Source organism: Carlito syrichta, unplaced genomic scaffold (assembly GCF_000164805.1).
Source record: "Carlito syrichta isolate Samal-C Ts95f unplaced genomic scaffold, Tarsius_syrichta-2.0.1 Scaffold306628, whole genome shotgun sequence".
In the NCBI taxonomy this organism is placed as follows: Eukaryota; Metazoa; Chordata; class Mammalia; order Primates; family Tarsiidae; genus Carlito; species Carlito syrichta.
Window position 1 is genome coordinate 594001 of NW_007250724.1, and position 21557 is coordinate 615557.

Here is a 21557-nt window from a genome sequence, read left to right on the forward strand (position 1 = left end):
TTTTTTTTTTTTTTTTTTTTTTTTTTTAGTTGAAGTCTCGTTGCCCAGGCTGGAGTGCAGTGGCTTGCTCATGGCCACTGCAGCCTTGACCCACTAGGCTCAGGCGATCCTTCTGCCTCAGCCTTTCAAGTAGATTGAACCACAGGCACGCACCACCACGCCCAGCTAATGTTTGGATTTATTGTAGAGACGAGATCTCGCCAAGGTGCCCAGGCAGGTCTTGAACCCCTGAGCTCAGGCAATCCTCTCTCCTCAGACTCCCAAAGTGCTGGGATTACAGGTGTGAGCCACTGCACCTGACTTGCTTTACTTTTTCAAGACTCCTTCAATGAGCCTTAATCCTAGCATACTTGTATTCTAATGATTTGAAGTCAAATTTTGAAATTCAGAACAATAGAGAAAGTTATAATTTTTCATATTTTCATGTGATACAAGTCATTTTCATTTTTGGTCCTGAGTACCTATATTTCATATTGAGTTTCATTTTGCAAACTAATGTGTATTTATGAAATACTTTTTCATTCTGAATTTAAGGATCAAGATTATAGGACTGGCCCAAGTGAGGACAAACCCAGCAGGCTTATTCGATTAAATGGAGTGCCTGAAGATACCACAAAAGAAGAGGTAAGGCTTGTATTCGGTCTCTCTTTTGGTCAGTTAATTTTGTTTTTTTTTTTTTCTTGAGTCAGAATCTCACTCTTACCCAGGCTGCAGTGCTGTGGCATGCTTATAGCCACTGCATCCTCAACCAGCTGGATTCAGGCAATCCTTCTGCCTCAGCCTTCCAAGAAGCTGGAATCGCAGATGTGCGCTACCAGCTAAGTTTTTGATTTATTGTAGAAACAAGGTCTTGTTGAGTTGCTCAGGCTGATATCAAACCCCTGGACTCAGGTAGTCCTCTCACCTTCACCTCTCAAAGTGCTGGGATTATAGGCATGAGCTGCTGCATCTGGCCCAAATAATTTTTTGGAAGCTTTTTAGCTTGAAAAATTATAGTTTCACAGGAAGGTACAAAGAAATGTACAGAAAAATCTTGTGTATCCTTCACCCAGCTTTTCACAATGTTAATATTTTGTATATTCCTGCAGATCATATGAGGCAGAAAGAAAAAAAATTGAAAAAATATTTTGTATCACTCTGGTACAATATCTAAACCTGGAAATTGACCTCAATATAATTCATAATACAGTTTATTCACATTTCACCAGTCAGTTATACATGTACTCACTGAGGTGTCTTTGATAGAGGACATCTGGTTTAAATTTATTTTTTTGTAGGTCTTTTTGGAAAATATTTTTGTGTGAGATTTATTTTAAAAATTGTGATAAATGATTGCTTTCTTCTGATCTGATAATCATCTTTTAGAGCATATTATTTCTGAAGTACATAAAAAGATGCAGTTTATTATTTTTTAATGTTTAATTTTTTATTTCTTTTGAGTTGGTGTCTCACTCTGTCACCCAGGCGGAGTGCAGTGGTACTCTCATCCCTACTGCAGTCTCGACTTACTGGGCTCAGGCGATCCTTCTGCTTCAGCCTTCCCAGTAGCTGGAACTACAGGCATGTGTCACCATGCCTGGCTAATTTTTTGATTTATTGTAGAGATGAGGTCTCACCAAATTGTCCAGGCTGGTGGGCTCAGGCAGTCCTCTCACCTCAGCCTCCCAAAGTGCTGGGATTATAGGCGTGAGCCACTGCGTCCAGCCAAAGATACAGTTCATTTGCAATAGTAAAAACTGGGAAATACCTAACTGTTCAATATCAAAAAATTGGCTGAGCAAATTATGGCTGAACTAATGGAAGAATTGGTCAGAAGATTACAGCAAGAGCTAATAGTGCTCACAGGCACTGTGTGATACTTAGAATAATTAGCTCATCTATTGCAGTATCCTATGAGTAGGTACTCTTAATTCATTCACTCTAAATATTAACCACTACTGTGTGCCAGTGAGCCAGGCACTGTTGTAGGTACTGAGTGATACAGCAGTAGTTTTTTTTTTTTGAATTGAGATCTCATACTTGTCCTGGTTGGAGTGCAGTTGCACAATCATGACTCACCACAGCCTCAAATTCCTGGGCTCAGGCAACCCTTCCACCTCAGTCTCCCAAGTAACTGGGACTACAGGCAAATGCCCCCATGCCTGTCTAATTTCTTGATTTTTTTTTTTTTTGTTTGTAGAGACGAGGTCTTGCTGTATTGCCCAAGCTGGTCTTGTACTCCTAGGCTCAAGCAATCCTCCTGCCTCAGCCTCCCAAAGTGCTGGGATTATTACAGGCATAAGCCACTGTACCTGGCTTCAGCAGTGAATGTTATAAAGTCACTGCCAGCCAGGCACGGTGGTTCATACCTATAATCCCACCACATTGGGAGCCCAAGATGAGGGGATTGTCTGAGTCTACGGGTTCGAGACTGGGCAACTTGGTGAGACCTCATCTCTACAATAAATCAAAAAATTAGCCAGATGTGGTGGCGTGTGCCTGTAGTTCCAGCTACTTGGAAGACAGAGGCAGAAGGATCACCTGAGCCCAGCAGGTTGAGACTGCGGTTGTTGTGAGTGTGCCACTGCACTCCAGCCTGGGCAACAGAGTGAGACTCCAACTCCAAAAAAAGAACTGGACACAGTGGCTCAGCCTGTAATCCTAGCACTTTGGGGGGCCAAGGCGAGTGGATTGCCTGAGTCCCAGGGTTCGAGACCAACCTGGGCAACTTAGTGAGACCTCGTCTCTACAATAAATCACAAAAGCTAGTTGGGTGTGGTGGTGTGCTTCTGTAGTTCCAGTTACTTGGAAGATTGAGGCGGAAGAATTGCCTAAGCCCAGCAGGTGGAGGCTGCAGTGGCCATGAACATGCCACTGTACTTCATCCTGGGCGACAAGAGTGAGACTCCAACTCAAGAAAAAAAAAAAAGAAAGAAAGAAAGAAAGAAAAAAACGTCATTGCCTCCCTGGATACTGAAAAAGCAAGCAAAAAATAGGTAACATAATTTCAGACAATGAGAAATGCTCTGAAGAAAACTAAAGTACAGGTTTAGGATGTCACTGGAATTAGGGCTGTTTTAGATTGGACACTTAGAGAGATATCACTGAGGAAATGACATTTGAGCCTAGGTCAGAATACAGTGAGAGAATAGTCCATTTGAAGATGGGGAAGAGAAATTACCAGGGTGAGGGAGTTCATGCTTAGAGAGTACCGTGCCCCTGCACTGTAATGAGCTCATTGCATCATTTTATGTTTAACAGATGAGAAACTGGGCCCTGAAAGGTTAGTCAGCAAGAGAGTAGGAGAGGCTTGAAATGCAGACAAACTGATTTCAGAGCTTTGAAGTTTATGCTCTTCTGCCTTTCTTATACACTCGAGACTTTTGAATAATTATTTTCTACTCAACATTTTTAAAATTTTCTGAGTGTTCATGGTTAAATTTTGCTTTTATAAAGTAATCATCATAGCTTTAAATTTATGTAGAATAAAAGCTAGTAGGAGAAATATAATATTCAGTGTTTAACTGTGATTTGTCTCATTTGTGTAAATACCATATTCTTGCAGATTCTTAATGCCTTCCGGACTCCTGATGGTATGCCTGTAAAGAACTTGCAGTTGAAGGAGTATAACACAGGTGAGTTTCTTGACATGTATGTGGCCTTGGGTTAGGGAGAGTCTTTGTTGGATCGCTGCATTATGTGCTACTCAATTTTTTTTAAGAAATCACAGTTAAGATTTCCAGAAGCCTCCTGTTGGTGCCTTCAAATAACAACCAGCTTTAGTCTTAGCTGTGGTTCTTTGTGGATGTTTGTCCACACGTGGGCGATGAGGATGCATGTTCCAGTTCTTCTGAGTACCTATGAGATATAAAGTGAGTGTTGTAGCAGTTGTCCCTGATATTTTAATTAAATTATATAACTTTCTTTGTATGTTCTTCATGGTGGTGGAATGTTTGTTTGAGTCTAGTAGAAGTTAATAAAGTTGCTGTATATTTGTAAAATACTACATTTCATTGTTTCGGAGTGAAATTTCCAGAGAAATTGTACAAATCAGCAGCTTTTTGAATTTTTAGTTTTGCTTTAAGAATGGAATCCTGATACAGATATTTTGTTGAAATCTGTGGATAGTTCTAGAAAAGCTTTCTCTTTGACATCTGTTCTGTGGTGTGAACTACAAATTAAACTTTTCAGAATATCCTCCTAGTAGTATTTCAGAGTTGCAAGTTCAGTCAGTTCCTTTAAATCTTACCATAGGGGCTGGGCGTGGTGGCTCATGTCTATAATCCCAGCACTCTGGGAAGCCGAGGTTAGAGGGTTGCCCAAGCTCATGGGTTCGAGACCAGCCTGGGCAACTTGGCGAGACCTCATTTCTACAATAAATCAAAAAAATTAGCCGGGTATGGTGGTGCATGCCAGTAGTTCCAGCTACTTGGAAGACTGAGGCGGAAGGATCACCTGAGCCCAGCAGGTCGAGGCTGCTGTGGCTGTGAGCATGCTGTTGCACTCCAGCCTAGGCGACGGAGTGATACTCCAATTAAAAAAAAATCCTGAGGTGAGTGGATTGCCTGTGCCCGCGGGTTCGAGACCCACCTGAGCAGCTTGGCGAGACCTCATCTCTACAATAAATAAAAAAATCAGCCGGGCATGCTAGCGCATGCCTGTAATTCCGGCTACTCGGAAGGCTGAGGCGGAAAGATCGCTGGAGCCCAGCAGGTTGAGGCTGCGGTGGCCGGGAGCGGCCACTGCACTTCAGTCTGGGCAACAGAGTGAGACTCCAACTCAAAAAAAAAAAAATAATAATCTTAGAAAAAGTAGTTAAAAGTGAAGTGCCAAGCATTCAAGGTTTTGGCCAATATTTTTAGGACTACATAATTAAAAATTGGTTTAAAAATAAAGATAATCTTTAAGTGATCTATTTTGTAGATTTTAAATGAAAGAATATAGAGCATTAGTCTTTTCACAGAACCTAGCATTGTAATAATTCAATTAGCAAATTTTTTAAATAAGAGCATGTTGTATTTTTGAAGATATAGCTTGCCTTTAAACAGTTTGCCATGAAATGAAGTTTTTACATTAACTAGATAGCTTCTTCACATTGTTTCTGCAAAGAAAAATGATCTACGAAAGTAAATTTTTGTGCTTGAAAGGATATGACATTTGTATGAAGTTCAGAAATATTTTTTCTGTTATTTGAGAACAAATTCAGAAGTATTATTTCTCATAAAACCAATTATTTCTCTGTTTTAAAAATATTGACCCCAAACTTGTAGAAACATGACTAAGAGTAGTTATGTTGTTCTTATACACCTCACTTTTGTTGGTTATAGTTCATTTATCTTTTCTTTGGGCACTAACGATAGAATTTACAGGCTAGAGATGCTTTTTAATTCACAGGATAATAGCTTCAGCTTCAATCTTGTTTCATTAACTGTGCTTTCATTAAGTATTGCTATATTTAGGAAAGAAGAGATGTCTTAATGTTTAACAAAGGTTCAAACTATCAATTTCATTTTTTTTGAGTTGGAGTCTTGCTCTGTCGCCCAGGCTGGAGTGCAGTGGCACGGTCATGGCCACCATAGTGTTGACTTGCTGGGCTCTGGTGATCCTTCTTCCTCAGCCTTTCAAGTATTTGAACTACAGGTACGCGCACTACTGCACCCAGCTAAGTTTTTTATTTATTGTAGAGGTGAGGTTTCGCCAAGTTGCCCAGGTTTGTCTCGAACCCGTGGGCTCAGGCAGTCCACTCACCTCAGCCTCCCAAAGTGCTGCAATTACAGACTGAGCCAGCGAGCCAGGCCTTTTAAATTTTTTTAAGTTGTTCTGTTGCCCAGGCCAGAGTGCAGTGGCACGCTTACGGCCACCACAGCCTCGACTTGCTGTATTCAGGCAATTCTTCTGCCTCAGCCTTCCAAGTAGCTGGAACTGCAGGCGCACACTAATACCATGCCTGCTAATTTTTTGATTTGTTGCAGCGAGTTCTCGCCAAGTTGCCAGGCTGTTCTCAAGCCCCCAGGCTCAGGCAGTCCTCTCGCTTCTACCTCCCAAAGTGCTGGGATTATATGTGTGAGCCACTGTGCCTGGCATTTTTAGTTTCTTTAGTACTCATTAACATTCTAATTATATATTCAGATTTGTCAGCCGAGTAAAAATTATATTAACATATAGGATCCCAAAAGGAAATTCTTAAGTTTGCTGGCTGTGGTAGCTATTAGATTTGTAATTGGCAGATGAAAGACATTGATGCACATGATACACATTTATGATAGTGTGTTAAAAAACATGTTTCAGTAAATGCAATCTTTTCTTGGCATTTTATTATATGATATGATAGTATATTTAACATATGTATAGTTTTTCTTTTTTTAGTGAAAAATTGGATACCTAGTTTCATGTTATCTATATTAGGTCTCTGTGTGACAAGCAGAGTGAACTTTTGAAGATATCAGTCAGATCATTTTATTTCCATGCCTAAAACCTTCTTATGGCCTTCCATGTCACTTGGAAGAAATTCCTAGCGCCTTGTTTGACTTAAAAAATCTCTGCATGAGCTGACCCTTGGCTGTTTGTCTGATCTCATTTGGTACTGCTCTCCATCTACCCTATTTTGCCATAGCTACACTGAGCTTTTCTCTTGTCCTTGACCAAGACAGCCTTATCTGTGTCAGGGTCTTTTCACTGTTCTTCCCTCTGATTCTCACTTGTCTTCTGGGTTTTTGTTCTTAGCTTCTGTTTCACCTCTTTGAGGCCTTGTTTCACCATTCGATCTAAAATCACCACTTATTCATTTTTCATGATATCCTGTTAGTTGGCATTGGATCTATCACTGATATTTTTTCTCAGTGGTTTTGTGTATATTATTCTTCTCACTAGAGAGTTAGCTCTATCTTAGCAGGAGCCTTGTCTTATTTGTCTTATTCCGTCCTGGTTCCCCAGTGCTTGACACTCAGTATGTTCCCAGTATGCATGGAATGGATCATTATCTGTGATGTATATAGAGAGTATGTAGAGATGTATGTAGAGAGTAGCTGTGATTTCCTCTCGTGTGAGGAATATTAAAGGGTAGTTTAGGTTTCACAGCAGTGTAGCTTACGCCTTATATATCTGCTGAAGAATATTTCTTGGAGCAATCAGATATTCTGGGAACTTTAACATTTACTTGTTAAAAGATCATGTGTGGTATCACTTGCCTGTAGTCCCAGCAGTTTGGGAAGCTGAGGCAGGAGGAGTGCTTGAGCCCAGGAGTTTGAGGCCAGTCTAGGCAGCATACTAAGACCATATCTTTACAAATTAAAAAAAAAGGAAAGATTATATGTGAATTTCAGTGAAAGAGGGAACTTTTAAATTAATTAATTAATTTATTGAGTTGGAGTCTTACTCTGTCACCCAGGGCTGGAGTGCAGAGGCACACTCACGGCCACTCCAGCGTCAACCTGCTGATCTCCGGTGACCCTTCTGCCTCAGCCTTCCAAGTAGTCGGAACTATAGGCGCTTGCTACAATGCTTGGCTCATTTTTTTTTTTTTTTGAGTTGGAGTCTCACTCTGTCGCCCAAACTGGAGTGCAGTGGCCACTCCCGGCCACTGCAGCCTCCATCTGCTGCACTCCTGCGATCCTTCTGCCTCAGCCTTACAAGTAGCCAGAACTACAGGCACACGTTATCACGCCCAGCTAATTTTTGATTTATTGTAGAGATGAGGTCTCACCAAGTTGCCCAGGCGGGTCTCGAACCACAGGCTCAGGCAATCCACTCACCTCAGCCTCCCAAGGTGCGGGATTACAGGCTGAGCCACCAAGCCCGGCTCATTTTTTTATTTATTGTAGAAACGAGGTTTCACCAAATTGTCCAGGCAGGTCTTGAATCCACAGGCTCAGGCAATCCACTTGCCCCGGCCTCCCAAAATGGTGGGATTACAGGCTGAGCCACTGAGCCTGGCCACTAGGGAACTTTTTAAAATGAAAAATGGCAGCCAGTATTTGAGACTGGATGATGACCTGCAGAGATCATACAGGATGAATATTGCTTATAAGAGGAGGATTGTTGCCACACATGGTGGCTCATGCCTGTAATCCCAGCACTTTGGGAGGTAGAGGTGAGAAGATTACCTGAGTCCAGGGCTTTGGGACCAGCCTAGGCAACTTGGTGAGACCTCATCTCTACAATAAATTAAAAAAATAAGCTGGGCATGGTGGTGCATGCCTGTGTTTCCAGCTACTTGGAATTCTGAGGTAGAAGAATCACCTGAGCCCAGCAGGCTGAGGCTGCAGTTATTGTAAGTGTGCCATCGCACTCCAGCTTGGGCGGCAGACTCCAGTTAAAAATAAAAAAGTAAAAGAGAAAAAGGGGGATTGTTGAAGACAGTCTGTCCTTTTAGTTGATGTAATGAAGAGCTGGTCTGTAAGAGAAAAGATGAATGCCTGTTTACTGACTCTAGTAATGTGGAAATTTAATTTTTGTCTCACTTATAGCTGTGAAAGTTTAGGGCCACAACTTTTATCTAGCACCTGCGGGATTAAATGAGTTAGTGAGTTTTTCAGGTTATAAAAAGGTAATGTACATACATCACATAGGAATTATATCCCTCAGGAGGATATGTACTCAGACATAATACTTTTGCTTTGAAATGTATGAATATTCTCACAAAGAAGACTAAATAGCTGGGTGCATTGGCTCAAACCTGTAATCCCAGCACTTTGGGAGGCCAATGTGAGCGGATTGCCTGAGTCCAGGGATTTGAGACTAGCCTGTCCAACCTGGTGAGACCTCATCTCTACAATAAATCAAAAAATTAGCTGGGCGTGGTGGCGTGTGCCTGTAGTTCCAGCTACTTGGAAGGCTGAGATGGAAAGATTGCCTGAGCCCAGCAGGTTGAGGCTGTGGTGGCTATGAGTGTGCCACTGCATTTCCAGCCTGGGTGACAGAGTGAGACTCCAACTCAAAAAAAAAAAAAAGAAGACTAAGGCAGGGCACAGCGGCCTATAATCCTACCACTTTGGGAGGCCGAGGTGAGAGGGCTGCCTGAGTCCACGGGTTCAAGACCAGCCTGGGCAACTTGGCAGGACCTCATCTCTACAGTAAATTAAAAAAAAAACAACTAGTCGGATGTGATGGCATATGCCTGTAGTTCCAGCTACTTGGAAAGCTGAGGTGGAAGGATCACCTGAGCCCAGCAGGTCAAGGCTGCAGTGGCCAGGAATGTGCCACTGCCCTCTAGCCAGGGTGACAGAGTGAGACTCCAACTCAAAAGAAGACTAAATAAAGAGCCTAGGCCAAAACTGTTTGTGCCCCCCAAGGCTATTGACATTAAAAAATTTTTTTTCTTTTAAAAACAATAAAGACTATACAGATTTTGTATAGTGTAAACTAGGATTTGCCTCAAAATGACTTTATTGAAATTTATCAAAAAACATGATAGTTAAGGGATTTTTGGATTTTAGAATTCTAGATAAGACTGTAGATTTACATATTTTTTTTATCTTTGAGTTTTTCATTTGCATACATATTATAACCCCATTAATTGTAAGTTACCTTGAGTAATATGGTTGAATTTCTAGAAAAAGTATCCAGGAGTAAAATGTCTTGATGACTAAACAAACTGGAAAATACATACAGTGGAATACTTACTACTCAGCAATAAAAATGAAGAAACTTATCTTGTACATAACAACATCAGTGCATCTCAGTGGCATTATGCTAAGTGAAGGAAACCAGACCCAAACGGATATATACACTGCCTTAAGGAATGAAATACTGATACATGTCATAACTTTGGGTGAACCTTAAAAACATTATGGGCCGGACTCGGTGGCTCAGCCTGTAATCCCACGCCTTTGGGAGGCTGAGATGAGTGGATTGCCTGAGCCTGCGGGTTCGAGACCCGCCTGGGCAACTTGGTGAGACCTCATCTCTACAATAAATTTTTAAAAATTAGCCGGGCATGGTAGCACGCGCCTGTAGTTCCAGCTACTTGGAAGGCTGAGGCGGAAGGATCGCTGGAGCCCAGCGGGTCGAGGCTGCGGTGGCCGGGAGCGGCCACTGCATTCCAATCTGGGTGACAGAGTGAGACTCCAACTCAAAAAAACAAAACAAAACAAAAAAACATTATGAAAGAAGCCAGACACAAAAGGCCAAATATCATATGATTCTATTTATATGAAATACGAGAATAGGTATATCCATAGAGAAAGAAAGCAGATTGATGGTTGCCAGGAGCTAGGGGAATGGAGAGTGACTGCTTAATGGGTATGGGATTTCCTTTTGGGGTGATAAAAATGTTCTGGAAGTATGTAGTGATGATGGTCGTGCAACATTGTGAATGTACTTGATGCTATTGAATTGTATATTTTAAAATGGTGTGTTTTATGTTACGTGTGTTTGATTACAGTTTTTTTTTTTTTTTTTGAGTTGGAGTCTTACTCTATTGCCTAGGCTAGAGTACAGTGGCACGCTCATAGCCACCACAGTCTTGACCTGCTGGGCTCAGCCAGTCCTGAGCCTTTCAAGTACCTGAACCTACAGGCATGCACCACCACACATGGCTAACTTTTTGATTTATTGTAGAAATGAGATCTCGCCAAATTGCCCAGGGTAGTCTCAGACCCTTGGTTTAGGCAATCCTCTCACCCCAAAGTGCTGGGATTATAGGGGTGAGCCACCACGCCCAACCCAGATTACAGTTTTTTTTTTTGAGTTGGTGTCTTACTCTGTCGCCCAGACTGGAGTGCAGTGGCACACTCCCAGCCACCGCAACCTCGACCTGTTGGGCTCCGGTGATCCTTCCGCCTCAGCCTTCTAAGTAGCTGGAACTACAGGTGTGCGCTACCATGCCTGGCTAATTTTTTGATTTATTGTAGAGATGAGGTCTCACCAAGTTGCCCAGGCGGGTCCCGAACCCGCGGGCTCAGGCAATTCACTCACCTCAGCTTCCCAAAGCGTGGGATTACAGGCTGAGCCACTGAGCCTGGCTACAGTTTTTTTAAAAAGGCTGTATACTATATGATTTCACTTAACGATTGATTGCTTAAAGGCATTTTCATGAGCAAAGAGAATATTCAGAGTTCTTGTATCTATTAGAACATTCCCAAAGTTGCAGAAAATAACGTATTTTATGATAGCAGCTTCGGATGAGTATCTTGAGATATTACCCTATTTCTAATTGCTTTGTTTGCCTTTTTGAGGAACAGAAAGAAAATGTTTAAATTCATAAAGCCTTTTGGCTTCCAATGGAAGACAATTTCTTCTCTCTTGGAGGTCTCTAACATTTTTCCACCATATAAGAGTAATCAGGACTGGGCACGGTGGCTCACACCTGAAATCTCAGCACTTTGGGAGGCCAAGGCAGGAGGATTGCTTGAGCACAGGAGGTCGAGTGAGCTGTGATTGTGCCTCTGCACTCCACCCTGGCCAAACTAAAAAAAACCAAAACTAGAGTGTAACCTTGACCTCCTGTATTCCTTCTGCTTCCGCCTAATATTTTAATTAATTAATTTATTTATTTTTTTTGAGTTGGAGTCTCACTCCGTTGCCCAGGCAGGAGTGTAGTGGCACGCTCCCGGCCACCGCAGCCTCAACCTGCTGGGCTCTGGCGATCCTTCTGCCTCAGCCTTCCAAGTAGCCAGAACTACAGGCGTGCACTACCATACCCAGCTAATATTTGATTTATTGTAGAGATGAGGTCTCACCAAATTGCCCAGGCTGGTCTCGAACCCGTGGGCTCAGGCAATCCACTTACTTCGGCCTCCCAGAGTGCTGGGATTATAGGCTGAGTCACTGAGCCTCGCCAATTTTTTTATTTTTTATAGAGACGAAGTCTGACTATCTTGCCTAGGCTTGTTTCAAACTCCTGTGCTCTAGCAGTCCTCTTGCCTCAGCCTCCCAAAGTGCTAGGGTTACAGGTGTGAGCCACTGTACCCACTACCATTATAATTTTAGGAACCATTGTTATATATGCATGCATTTCGTCATTGACCATGATGTAGTTAAGTGGCACGTGACTGTAATTAAAACTCTATTGCTTATTAGGAAATTTAAAATTTTAGCATCGGGATTAATATGAAGCACAAGAAAGTGCTCATCTTGTTTATCAGACAATGAATATATTTGACAAATATATATACATATCTGATGAAATGGTCCCTTTTTGGGGAGTAAAAATATTTTAAAATTCTGATACTACCTGGAGTTAGCGTCAGACTTCACAAGTTTAAGGGCTTGGTCTCACAAAACTGCCCTCACTTCAGATGTTGTTGCTAGCTAGCATCAAGTGTTGGTTCCCAAGGTTACCTACATTTCTGTCTGACTTAGTTACAAAGTTGGGGCGTTACCATTTCCGGTTTGATTACTTGCTAGAGTGGCTCAGAAAACTCAGGGAAACACTTGAAACTTTACATTTGCTACTTTATTATAAAGGATACAAGCTAGCCAGATGAGGAAGTACATACTGGGAAGTCTAGAAGGGTCCTGAGTGTTCAGTGTAGGAGTCTGTATACTATGGTGTAGGGGTGTGCTACCCTTCTGGCACATGGATGTGTTCACCAACATGTAAGCTTTTTGAGCCCTGTTGTGTAGAGGTTTTTAGGAGGTCTCATTATGCACAATTGATTACATCATTGATCGTGAGTGACTGGCTCGAGCCCGTCTCCCCTCGCTGGAAGTTGAGGGATGGTCCTGAAAGTTCTGAGCATCTGATCAAGGGTTAGTTTTTCTGGTGATCAGTCCTCATCCTGAAGTAGGGGCCTGCCAAAAGTCGTCTTAGTAGAACAAAAGACATTGGTTATCTATTACAGAGTATAAGTGATCCAGTGGGGTTACTGTATAACCCAGTTCTGCAGTGAACCTTGCATACCTTGTGTATCTTGGCTCATGGCCTGGTTATGTTTTGCATCACACATAATGCCAATTGTATTGTCCTTCTCTGGATGCTAGTTCAGTTCTGAAATAGGTAAATGACTGAGCCAGTGTGATTTGCTCTCTTCCTGACCAACTTCTAAGCTCAGAAACTACTACCTTTGTGAATTTATCCCAAAGTCTTTTCTTTTATTTTATTTTTTGAGTTGGAGTCTCACTCTGCCGCCCAGGCTGGAGTGCAGTGCCACACTCATGGCCACCGCAGCCTCAACCTGCTGCCTCAGCCTTCCAAGTAGCCGGAACTACAGGCGTGCACTACCACACCTGGCTAATTTTTGATTTATTGTAGAGACAAGATCTTGCCAAGTTGCCCATGCGGTCTCGAATCCGCAGTCTCAGTCAGTCCACTCACCTCAGCCTCCCAAAGTGCTGGAATTACAGGCTGAGCCGCCAAGCCCAGCCCCAAAGTCTTTTAGAACAGTGTTGAGTTGCCCTTTATTTGCACTAGGGCTAAGGCAGTGGGAAAAATGTTCGTAGGCCATATATTTCTTCCTAATCAAAATGAAAATAGCTTTGTGATGTATGGAGGAAACAGTTATCTTCTGGGTATACACTAGAAATCAGTGAGGAAATTCACTGTGTCTTTCAACTGCTAAATGTTAATATGAGACATATTTGAGAAACAGTAATGCAAAGGCGGTTGTCTGTTCTTTGGTCCCTGATAGTGCTTTGTAATAGAAGCACAAAAGTGCTGAAATGCATTATTTTATTGCACCCCTGAAACCACCCTGTAGGCGTTACCATCTTTGCTACTTTGTATATGGGATAATGAAGGCCTGGAGAGAGGTGGTTTAGCTGAGATCAGTGGTGAGTTGGTTGTAGCTTCTGCATATATACAAAACTATAGAAGTGACTTTCCTTATATGTTATTCCAGTGACAGTGCTCATTATAATTGATATGGCATTGACTGAGGGCTGTTGCATGCCAGGTATTTTGCCAGGATTGGGGATATAGAAATAAGAAGAGGCCAGGCTCGGTGGCTCTGCATATAATCCCAGCACTTTGGGATGTCAAGGCGATTGGATTGCCTGAGTCCGTGGGTTCGAGACCCTCCTGGGCAACTTGGCGAGACCTTGTCTCTACAATAAATAAAAAATTAGCCAGGTGTGATAGTGTGCCTGTAATTCCGGCAACTTGGAAGGCTGAAGTGGAAGGATCACTGGCGCCCAGCAGATCGACGCTGGGGTGACCATGTGAGTGCCACAGCGCTCCAGCCTGGATGATGGAGTGAGACTCTGACTCAAAAAAAAAAAAAAAAAAGAAAGAAAGAAAAAGAAATTCCAGTCCCTAATCTGGGACTTTTGTTGTTTTGGTGTTACCCCTCAGCATGGGCATTTTGCTGCAGCATTGATTTTCTTCTTCTCCTGGGTGATCCTTCTCATGCCTGCATCATCTTTTCGGCCAAGCTGAAGTTTCCTTATCAGGGGAAAAGCAGATTTGCAGAAGTTCTTGTTTTATTCCTTTTGGTTACTCTGCAATGTTTTTAGCGAACAAAAGCTGGAACACTGACTCTATAAAGAATAATTATTCCCCTGTTTGACTTATGTAGCATCTTGAGGTAATCTATACCTATTTGTACTTGTCATTACTCTTCCATTAGTTTAAACTCTCTTAGGGCACAGATGCTGTCCTCTGCTGTGCTCATATAACATCATTACTGCCAGTAGAATGGAAATAGAGTAAGGTTGAATGTTTTCTAACAAGATTGATAATGACTCGGAGAACCATTATCAGGATGGAATGACCCTAGGGTTATTTTTAGACTTTAAAAATTAAAAAAAACAAGCCCACAAAATTTTAAAATTTAAATAATAAGTTGGCGCAAATGGAAAATTAATTAAAATAGATTCACAACACTTTTCAGAAATTTAGCAAGTAATTGTACGTGTATATCTTCCTTGATTAATTCTGTTGTATTATAAACCAGCAACCCTTATATGCATGGTTGAGAGGGAGGGAATTGAACGTGTTTATAAGATGTCAAAGTGAAGGATTTCATGTGGATGAATTCCTTTCTTCCCATATGGTAGTTTGACACATAAATCAGATATTTTTCTAATTTTCATAATGACAGCTACATATTCATTTGAAGTTTTAACAGAGCAAAGTACCTGTTGGAAATCTTGCACATAGACCTCCTTTGTTGTGTTATTCGCATTGACAGAAATTCAGATACCTGGATCAGTGCTGTTTTGTTTTTGTTTAAATCTCTAACTTGATAAATAGTCTGAATAATCTTCTAAAAGTCTATATTTCCAATGAAATGGAATTAGGAAAATGAGACCTGTAGAGCTAAAACAATTTTTCATCTGTTAAGATTTTTTATGATGCTTTTTATATTCATATGCTTTTTTCCCCACAGAAATAATGCTTCTTGTTTAGAGGAAAAAAAAGCAGTATTCATTTTTTCCTCTCCGAGATATCAGTAAAATAGACCTCATCTTTCTTCTGCCTATGTCCTTTATTTTTTTTAGTTATTATTTATTATAGAGGTGTGGGGTACAGTTCAGGGTTAGGTATATAAACATTGATCTTGCAGGTATCCTGCTTATGTCCTTTAAAGTCCTGATTCCCCCTTTATATTTTATAATTGGTATATAGTCTGCTTTTTGTTTTTTTTTAAGTTGGAGTCTCGCTCTGTTGCCCAGGCTAGAGTGCAGTGGCACGCTCGTGGGCACTGCAGCCTTGACCTGTTGGGCTCAAGTGATCCCTCTGCCTCAGCCTTCCAAATAGCTGGAACTACAGGCATGTGCCACCCTGCCCTGCTAATTTTTCTTTTTTTTTTTTTTTTTTTGAGTTGGAGTCTCACTCCGTCGCCCAGGCTGGAGTATAGTGACATGCTCACAGCCACCCCAGTGTTGACTCACTGGGCTCCAGTGATCCTTCCTTTCACCTCAGCCTTCCAAATAGCGGGAACTACAGGTGTACGCTACCATACCCGACTAATTTTGTATATATTGCAGAGATGTGGTCTCACCAAGTTGCCTGGGCTGGTCTCAAACCCGTGGACTCAGGCAGTTCATTCACCTTGGCCTTCCAAAGTGCTGGGATTACAGGCTGAGCCACTGAACCTGCCCTAATTTTTTGATTTATTGTAGAGATGAGGCCTTACCAAGTTGCCCAGGCTGGTCTCGAACCCATGGGCTCAGGCATCCTCTCACCTTGTCCTCCCAAAGTGCTGGGATTATAGGTGGGAGCCACCATGCCTGGCCTATTCTGCTTTTTCAAAGTTGAGTCAATACTCTCTTGATAGGAAATCTAACTGAACTTGTTTATGTTGAGTTTTTCTAAATCAGTTTGTAGGTAGGGTTGTCCATTTCATTTGCTTAAGCAAATAATTTCTTATAATTGTTGTGAAAATTGGGCCTGTTACAGACTAATAATTGACTTGAATGATCTGGGGTTATGTTTGTCAAGCATCACTGAATCAGCTTTTCTAGGGACAGAGACTGAACTTTTGGTTCTGGGATTGGATATTATTTATCAAAGCTTTGTTTTCCCTTAACCACCTGGTTAGGTAACTACATAGTTAATTAATTTGGAGAAGATTTGAAATTTTAATGCTAATCTTTATAGATTTTCCTTCCCTTGCCCTGTTCTCATCCTTCTCATTTGCCTAAATAAGTATAAGGAACATTCACGTTTTTATGAAATATGTAAAATTAGGATAGAAGATAAGTCAAAGATAACTCACCGGGACCCTTCTTGCTGCTGAGAGTTTTTTCTGTCACTTAATAAACTCCGATTTGCTCAAAAGAACATAGAGTCAGATATGTTTTTTATTTTTTTTTATTTTTTTTGAGTTGGAGTCTCACTGTCGCCCAGACTGGAGTGTAGTGGCCGCTTCCGGCCACCGCAGCCTCGACCTGCTGGGCTCCGGCGATCCTTCCGCCTCAGCCTTCCAAGCAGCTGGAACTACAGGCGCGCGCTACCACGCCCGGCTAATTTTTGATTTATTGTAGAGATGAGGTCTTGCCAAGTTGCCCAGGTGGGTCTTGAACCCGCGGGCTCAGGCAATCCACTCATCTCAGCCTCCCAAAGGCGCGGGATTACAGGCTGAGCCACCGAGCCTGGCTCAGATATGTTTTTTAATAGCCATATAAATAAGCACAAAACCCCATCAGTCCACTGGACTTCTCCCAGCAAATGTTGATGGAAGAAAAAGGTAATAAAATACTTTTTGTTATTATCTTTGGTAAAACTGGATTGTTAACACTGAGCTTACCATCTTGATAATTCCAAATAATTCCTAGCAATTCTAAATTCAAGGTTGGTTGGTTGGTTTCGAATGTTTAGGTCTCTGGGTGGAATATCTTCTATGTTTTTTCTGTAAAAGGAATTTTTTGGTGAATTATAAAATTACATTTGGGAAATAAAGAAAAAACTGATTATTGTGCTAAAGCAATACAACCACTGTAATTGTTTTGGTATATAGTTGTGTTGCATCACATGCATTTTCAGATTTTTGTATGTTCACCTGTGCTTGTTCGAACTCTATACCCCCTTCCCCCATCTCACTCTGTTTTCCCTCTCATGGAGTGAGTATGGGAGGTCAGGATGAGACTTGGCTGTGGCTTCAGATGGTCTCCTTTTCCAAGTTTCTCCGAGTGAGCATTCACTGTGCTGGCTGTGATTCTGTTATTTAAAGCAATATATTTTTCATACCTTATGGTCCTTAAATGCAAGCCAACCTCTTCATCTGGTGTCAACCAAAGAAAAAGTGATCTGTTACAACGCTGGAGGAAAAACTGGCAGTGTTGGACTTACCTATATTGAAATATGGTATGTTGTTCTTTACCTTGGGGTCTTCAAATATGATTTTGACAGTGCATGGTTTTTATCTCACATACTGACTCTTGTCTCTAACCTCTGAGTTAGATGTGATTTCACTGAATTTAATTCTAGTCTTTTTTTCCATACACATTTTGCATAATTATCCACAAGGATGTATTCATTTTTAAAGCTCTTGAAATATACTATATCAAGTATCTTTCCATTTTGCTATATAACTTTTATAGCTATCATTTACAAGACTTTTTAGTTTTTGTCTTTTCAGATGAATTTTGGGAGCCAGTATAGTCAGTCCTTGAGAGTAAATGTTTTCCAATTTGCATGCAATGGTTCTGCCATAGGTATTTTAAAATAGGATAACTATTATGCTGCTAATTTCAGTATTTCTTAACTAGGGCTTAGATGTGCTCAGACACGTGGGTCCTTTTCTGTAACTGGGCTATGTAGAGTTTGGAATTCAGATTATTTAAATTAGTCTGTGATCTTATTAAAGGGTGAGAGTTTATACAGTGTAGTGGTTTAAAATATTGACTTGAATCTGGTTAAAAATATTGGTTTGGATCTGCACTGCCTGTGTTTAAAGCTCAGTATTGGTACTTACATTGTTACTTTGAACAAATTACTTATCCTTTCTTTGCCTGCTTCCTCATGAGGAAAATCAGGTTAATAATAATTACCTTATAAGGTAGTCTTGTGAGCATTAAATCTGTATACGTAAAATATTTAGAGTCTTGCACCAATAAGTTCTATGTAGATATTACTTATTTTCAGTATCTGTTTTGGTAATTGCTGAAAATTCTTCTGGTATAATCATGAATCTTGAGCACACAGATTGCCTAGATTAAGATTGGGTACTTTTCTTTTTTTTCTTTTTTTTTTTGAGTCAGAGTCTCACTCTGCCACCCAGGCTGGAGTACAGTGACATGCTCACTGCCACCACAGCCTCGACCTACTGGGCTCAGGTCATCCTTCCACCTCAACCTTCCAAGTAGCTGGAGCTACAAGCATGCGCCACCACGCCCAGCTAGTTTTTTGATTTATTATAGAAACGAGATCTTGCCAAGTTGTCCAGGCTTGGTTTTGAACCCCTGAGCTCAGGCAATCCTCTCCTCCGCCTCCCAAAGTGCTGAGAGTACAGGTGTGAGCCACCATGCCCAGCAGTTTTCTTCTTTTTTAAAGTTTTAGGCAGTATAGTTAAACCTGAAATTTCTGTTCTTGTTTGATAACTAGAATTTCAGGCAGAAGAAATTGAATGTTGGGTTTGTGAATATAATATTAAATCTGAAGTACATTGTCAACATACAGTATTGCAGACTTGATGTCTAGAGATGCTATATTAGATGCTCATAGTGCCTTCTATTGACTATATCTTCTCCTTCACAGTGATGTTAGTATCAGTGTCTATTTGTCATTTAGCAAAGTATGGATATTGTCATGAATCTTCTCTCTGTCCATAGACTGTGTGTTTCTGTGGGTCATAGTAGTCACTTCTTTAAGCAAAGAAAGGAACTTAGGACTTTGCCAATTTGGTGTTAATTTCCCATATTTTTCTTTTTTTGGCAGCTATGGATAGGATTGCTTTCCACATACCTGGGCACTCCTCTGATATGTTCTGTAGAGATAAACAACACACTTGAGAGTACATCTGCTTGTTTAGTAACTAACCCTTTCTGATTGTGGACATGCATTTAAGAGTTCTGCAGTAGATATTTAGTGCTAACAGCAGGTATCTTAGTTCCTTCTGCTACTCTGTAATGTTTCCCAAGAATATTCAGAGTCCTTTGCACAGTGGTCCCAACCTTTCTGGCATCAGGTACTGATTTTGTGGAAGACAATTTTTCCACGGGGGGTGCAGGGGAGTCATCAGGCATTAGATTCTCATAAGGAGTGCACAACCTAGATCTCTTGCATGCGTAGTTCACAGTAGAATTTGTGCTCCTATAAGAACCAAATGCTGCCACTCATCTGACAACAAGTAGAGCTCCACTTGCACACTGCTCACCTTCTGCTGTGCAGCCTAGTTTCTAACAGGTGTTAGTCCACAACCCAGGAGTTGAGGACCCCTGCTTTACAAAATGCAGAATGTTTTACGTATCAGGTGTTAACTAAATTTAATAAAGAAAATTCACTGGGGTCAGATGCAGTGGCTCACATCTGTAATCCCAGCACTTTGGGAGGCTGAGGCAAGAGGATTGCCTGAGTTCAGGGGTTCAAGTCCAGCCTGGGCAACTTGGCAAGACCTTCCCTCTACAATAAAATCAAAAAATTAGCTGGGCATGGTGGCGTGTGCCTGTGGTTCCAGGTACCTGGAAGACTGAGGCAGAAGGATCACCTGAGCCCAGCAGTTTGAGGCTGTGGTGGCCTTGAGCATGTCACTGCACTCCAGCCTGGGTGACAGAGTAAAGACTCTGATTCAAAAAAAAGAAAAAGAAAAAAATTCACTTGAAAGGGATTAAGTAACCAAACAATTTCTACTGTTAATAGGATACGCATGCTGTTTCTCTAAAGTACATTTGTTTCTTCAAAAACTTATTAAATAGCAGAGGAGACTGATTTCTGTGGTAAATTTGTAAACAGAATTTGCAAGGGTTAATTTTAATCCATGTTGGTTAAAACTGAAATTAGGATAGAAAGTCTGTTTCTCAGCCTAGGGTGGTCCTGAGGTTTCTAGTGGCTTTTGTTTCTTCTTCATGGTCATTTGCTAAAGCTCAAAGTATTAACGTATACCACTGTTACATTTCATAGTAAATTTGGAGTACTTAATACGTCCAGAATAAAAACTTATTGTTAATAAAACATTTTAAGCTATTAATTTCATGTCACAAGGAATCCAAAATATTTTACCGCATATAAAGTTATACTTTATATTGCTGTAGTTTTTTTGGCATTTGATACCTTGATCTAATGATCTCAGTTTTCTATTATATATACTTTGTACTCAGAATTGTCATAGGTTTTGTGTTGTTTTTCTTTCCCTGAGTTTTATTTCTCATCTGAACAAATCACATCTTTTTCTTGCTGTTCCATGTGCACAGTGTCACTCCTAGAGATGAGCTTCTTTATCCTGTGAGGTAGTGGAGGAAGCATGGAAACCACTTTGAGAGCATTGCATTAAGTGTATTTTGTATCAGGGAAATTGTAGGTTCAGTTAATACTGGAGTTCAGCAGCCTGTAAATCCCATGACTTCACAGTCTCATGGGTCATTAGAGCCTCAGGCCTCTGCTGCAAATGATACTCAGGAGTAAGGTGAAGGGTATTTAAGAACCCTAATGGTATGTACAGTTCTTAAACATGTATTGATTGCTAACAACTGCTGTCTTTCTCTCAGACTCCCCCATCACCGGTCTTTTTGCATAAGCACAGTTTTGGACGCAACTGCTTGTACTTATTTATACTTTTACACCTTCTTCCTTTCATAACGATTTTAGCTGGTTTATGACTTGAGTTGAAACAAGGAAAAAAAGAGGAGACCTGAAATGGTCTGTCCCCTGCCAACCAGAAGCCTCCTATGGTATCCACACAGAATAGTTGCCTCAGTCTGTCAGCACTTCTGTCTTTGAAGGTGGTTTCTGCTTGAAAAGTGGTGACTATTAGCATAGCCTTGGGATAATTGTTTTCCTTCTCTTGGGATTCATTTTTTTTTTTTCCTCCCCAGATACTTTCTTGCTCTTGTTGACTTTGTTTTTCCAGAAGATTCAGCCTGTGATTAAAATGTTTCGGGTTCCCACATGAACTTTCTATGGGATTACCCAATTCTGGGGCACCCTCGCCAGATCACCAGTGCTAAAGAGGGCAAAGGATCTTCTTGGTTAATAGTAAAGGCCATTTTTGAATGACTCTCAAAGTCCAGAAACATCCAGACTTTCCTTCAGTACTTTTTTC

General features: G+C 41.1%; 1 protein-coding gene across 1 annotated transcript in view; it reads left to right on the forward strand.

The window, feature by feature from the left end:
• The window catches only part of RBM6 (RNA binding motif protein 6), a 126030-nt gene that overhangs the window by 26377 nt on the left and 78096 nt on the right, over positions 1 to 21557 (forward strand). The window contains exons 4-5 of the mRNA XM_021715083.1: positions 535 to 624; positions 3545 to 3614. Coding sequence (XP_021570758.1) covers positions 535 to 624; positions 3545 to 3614 — 160 coding nt within the window. The remainder of the gene's footprint in view (positions 1 to 534; positions 625 to 3544; positions 3615 to 21557) is intronic.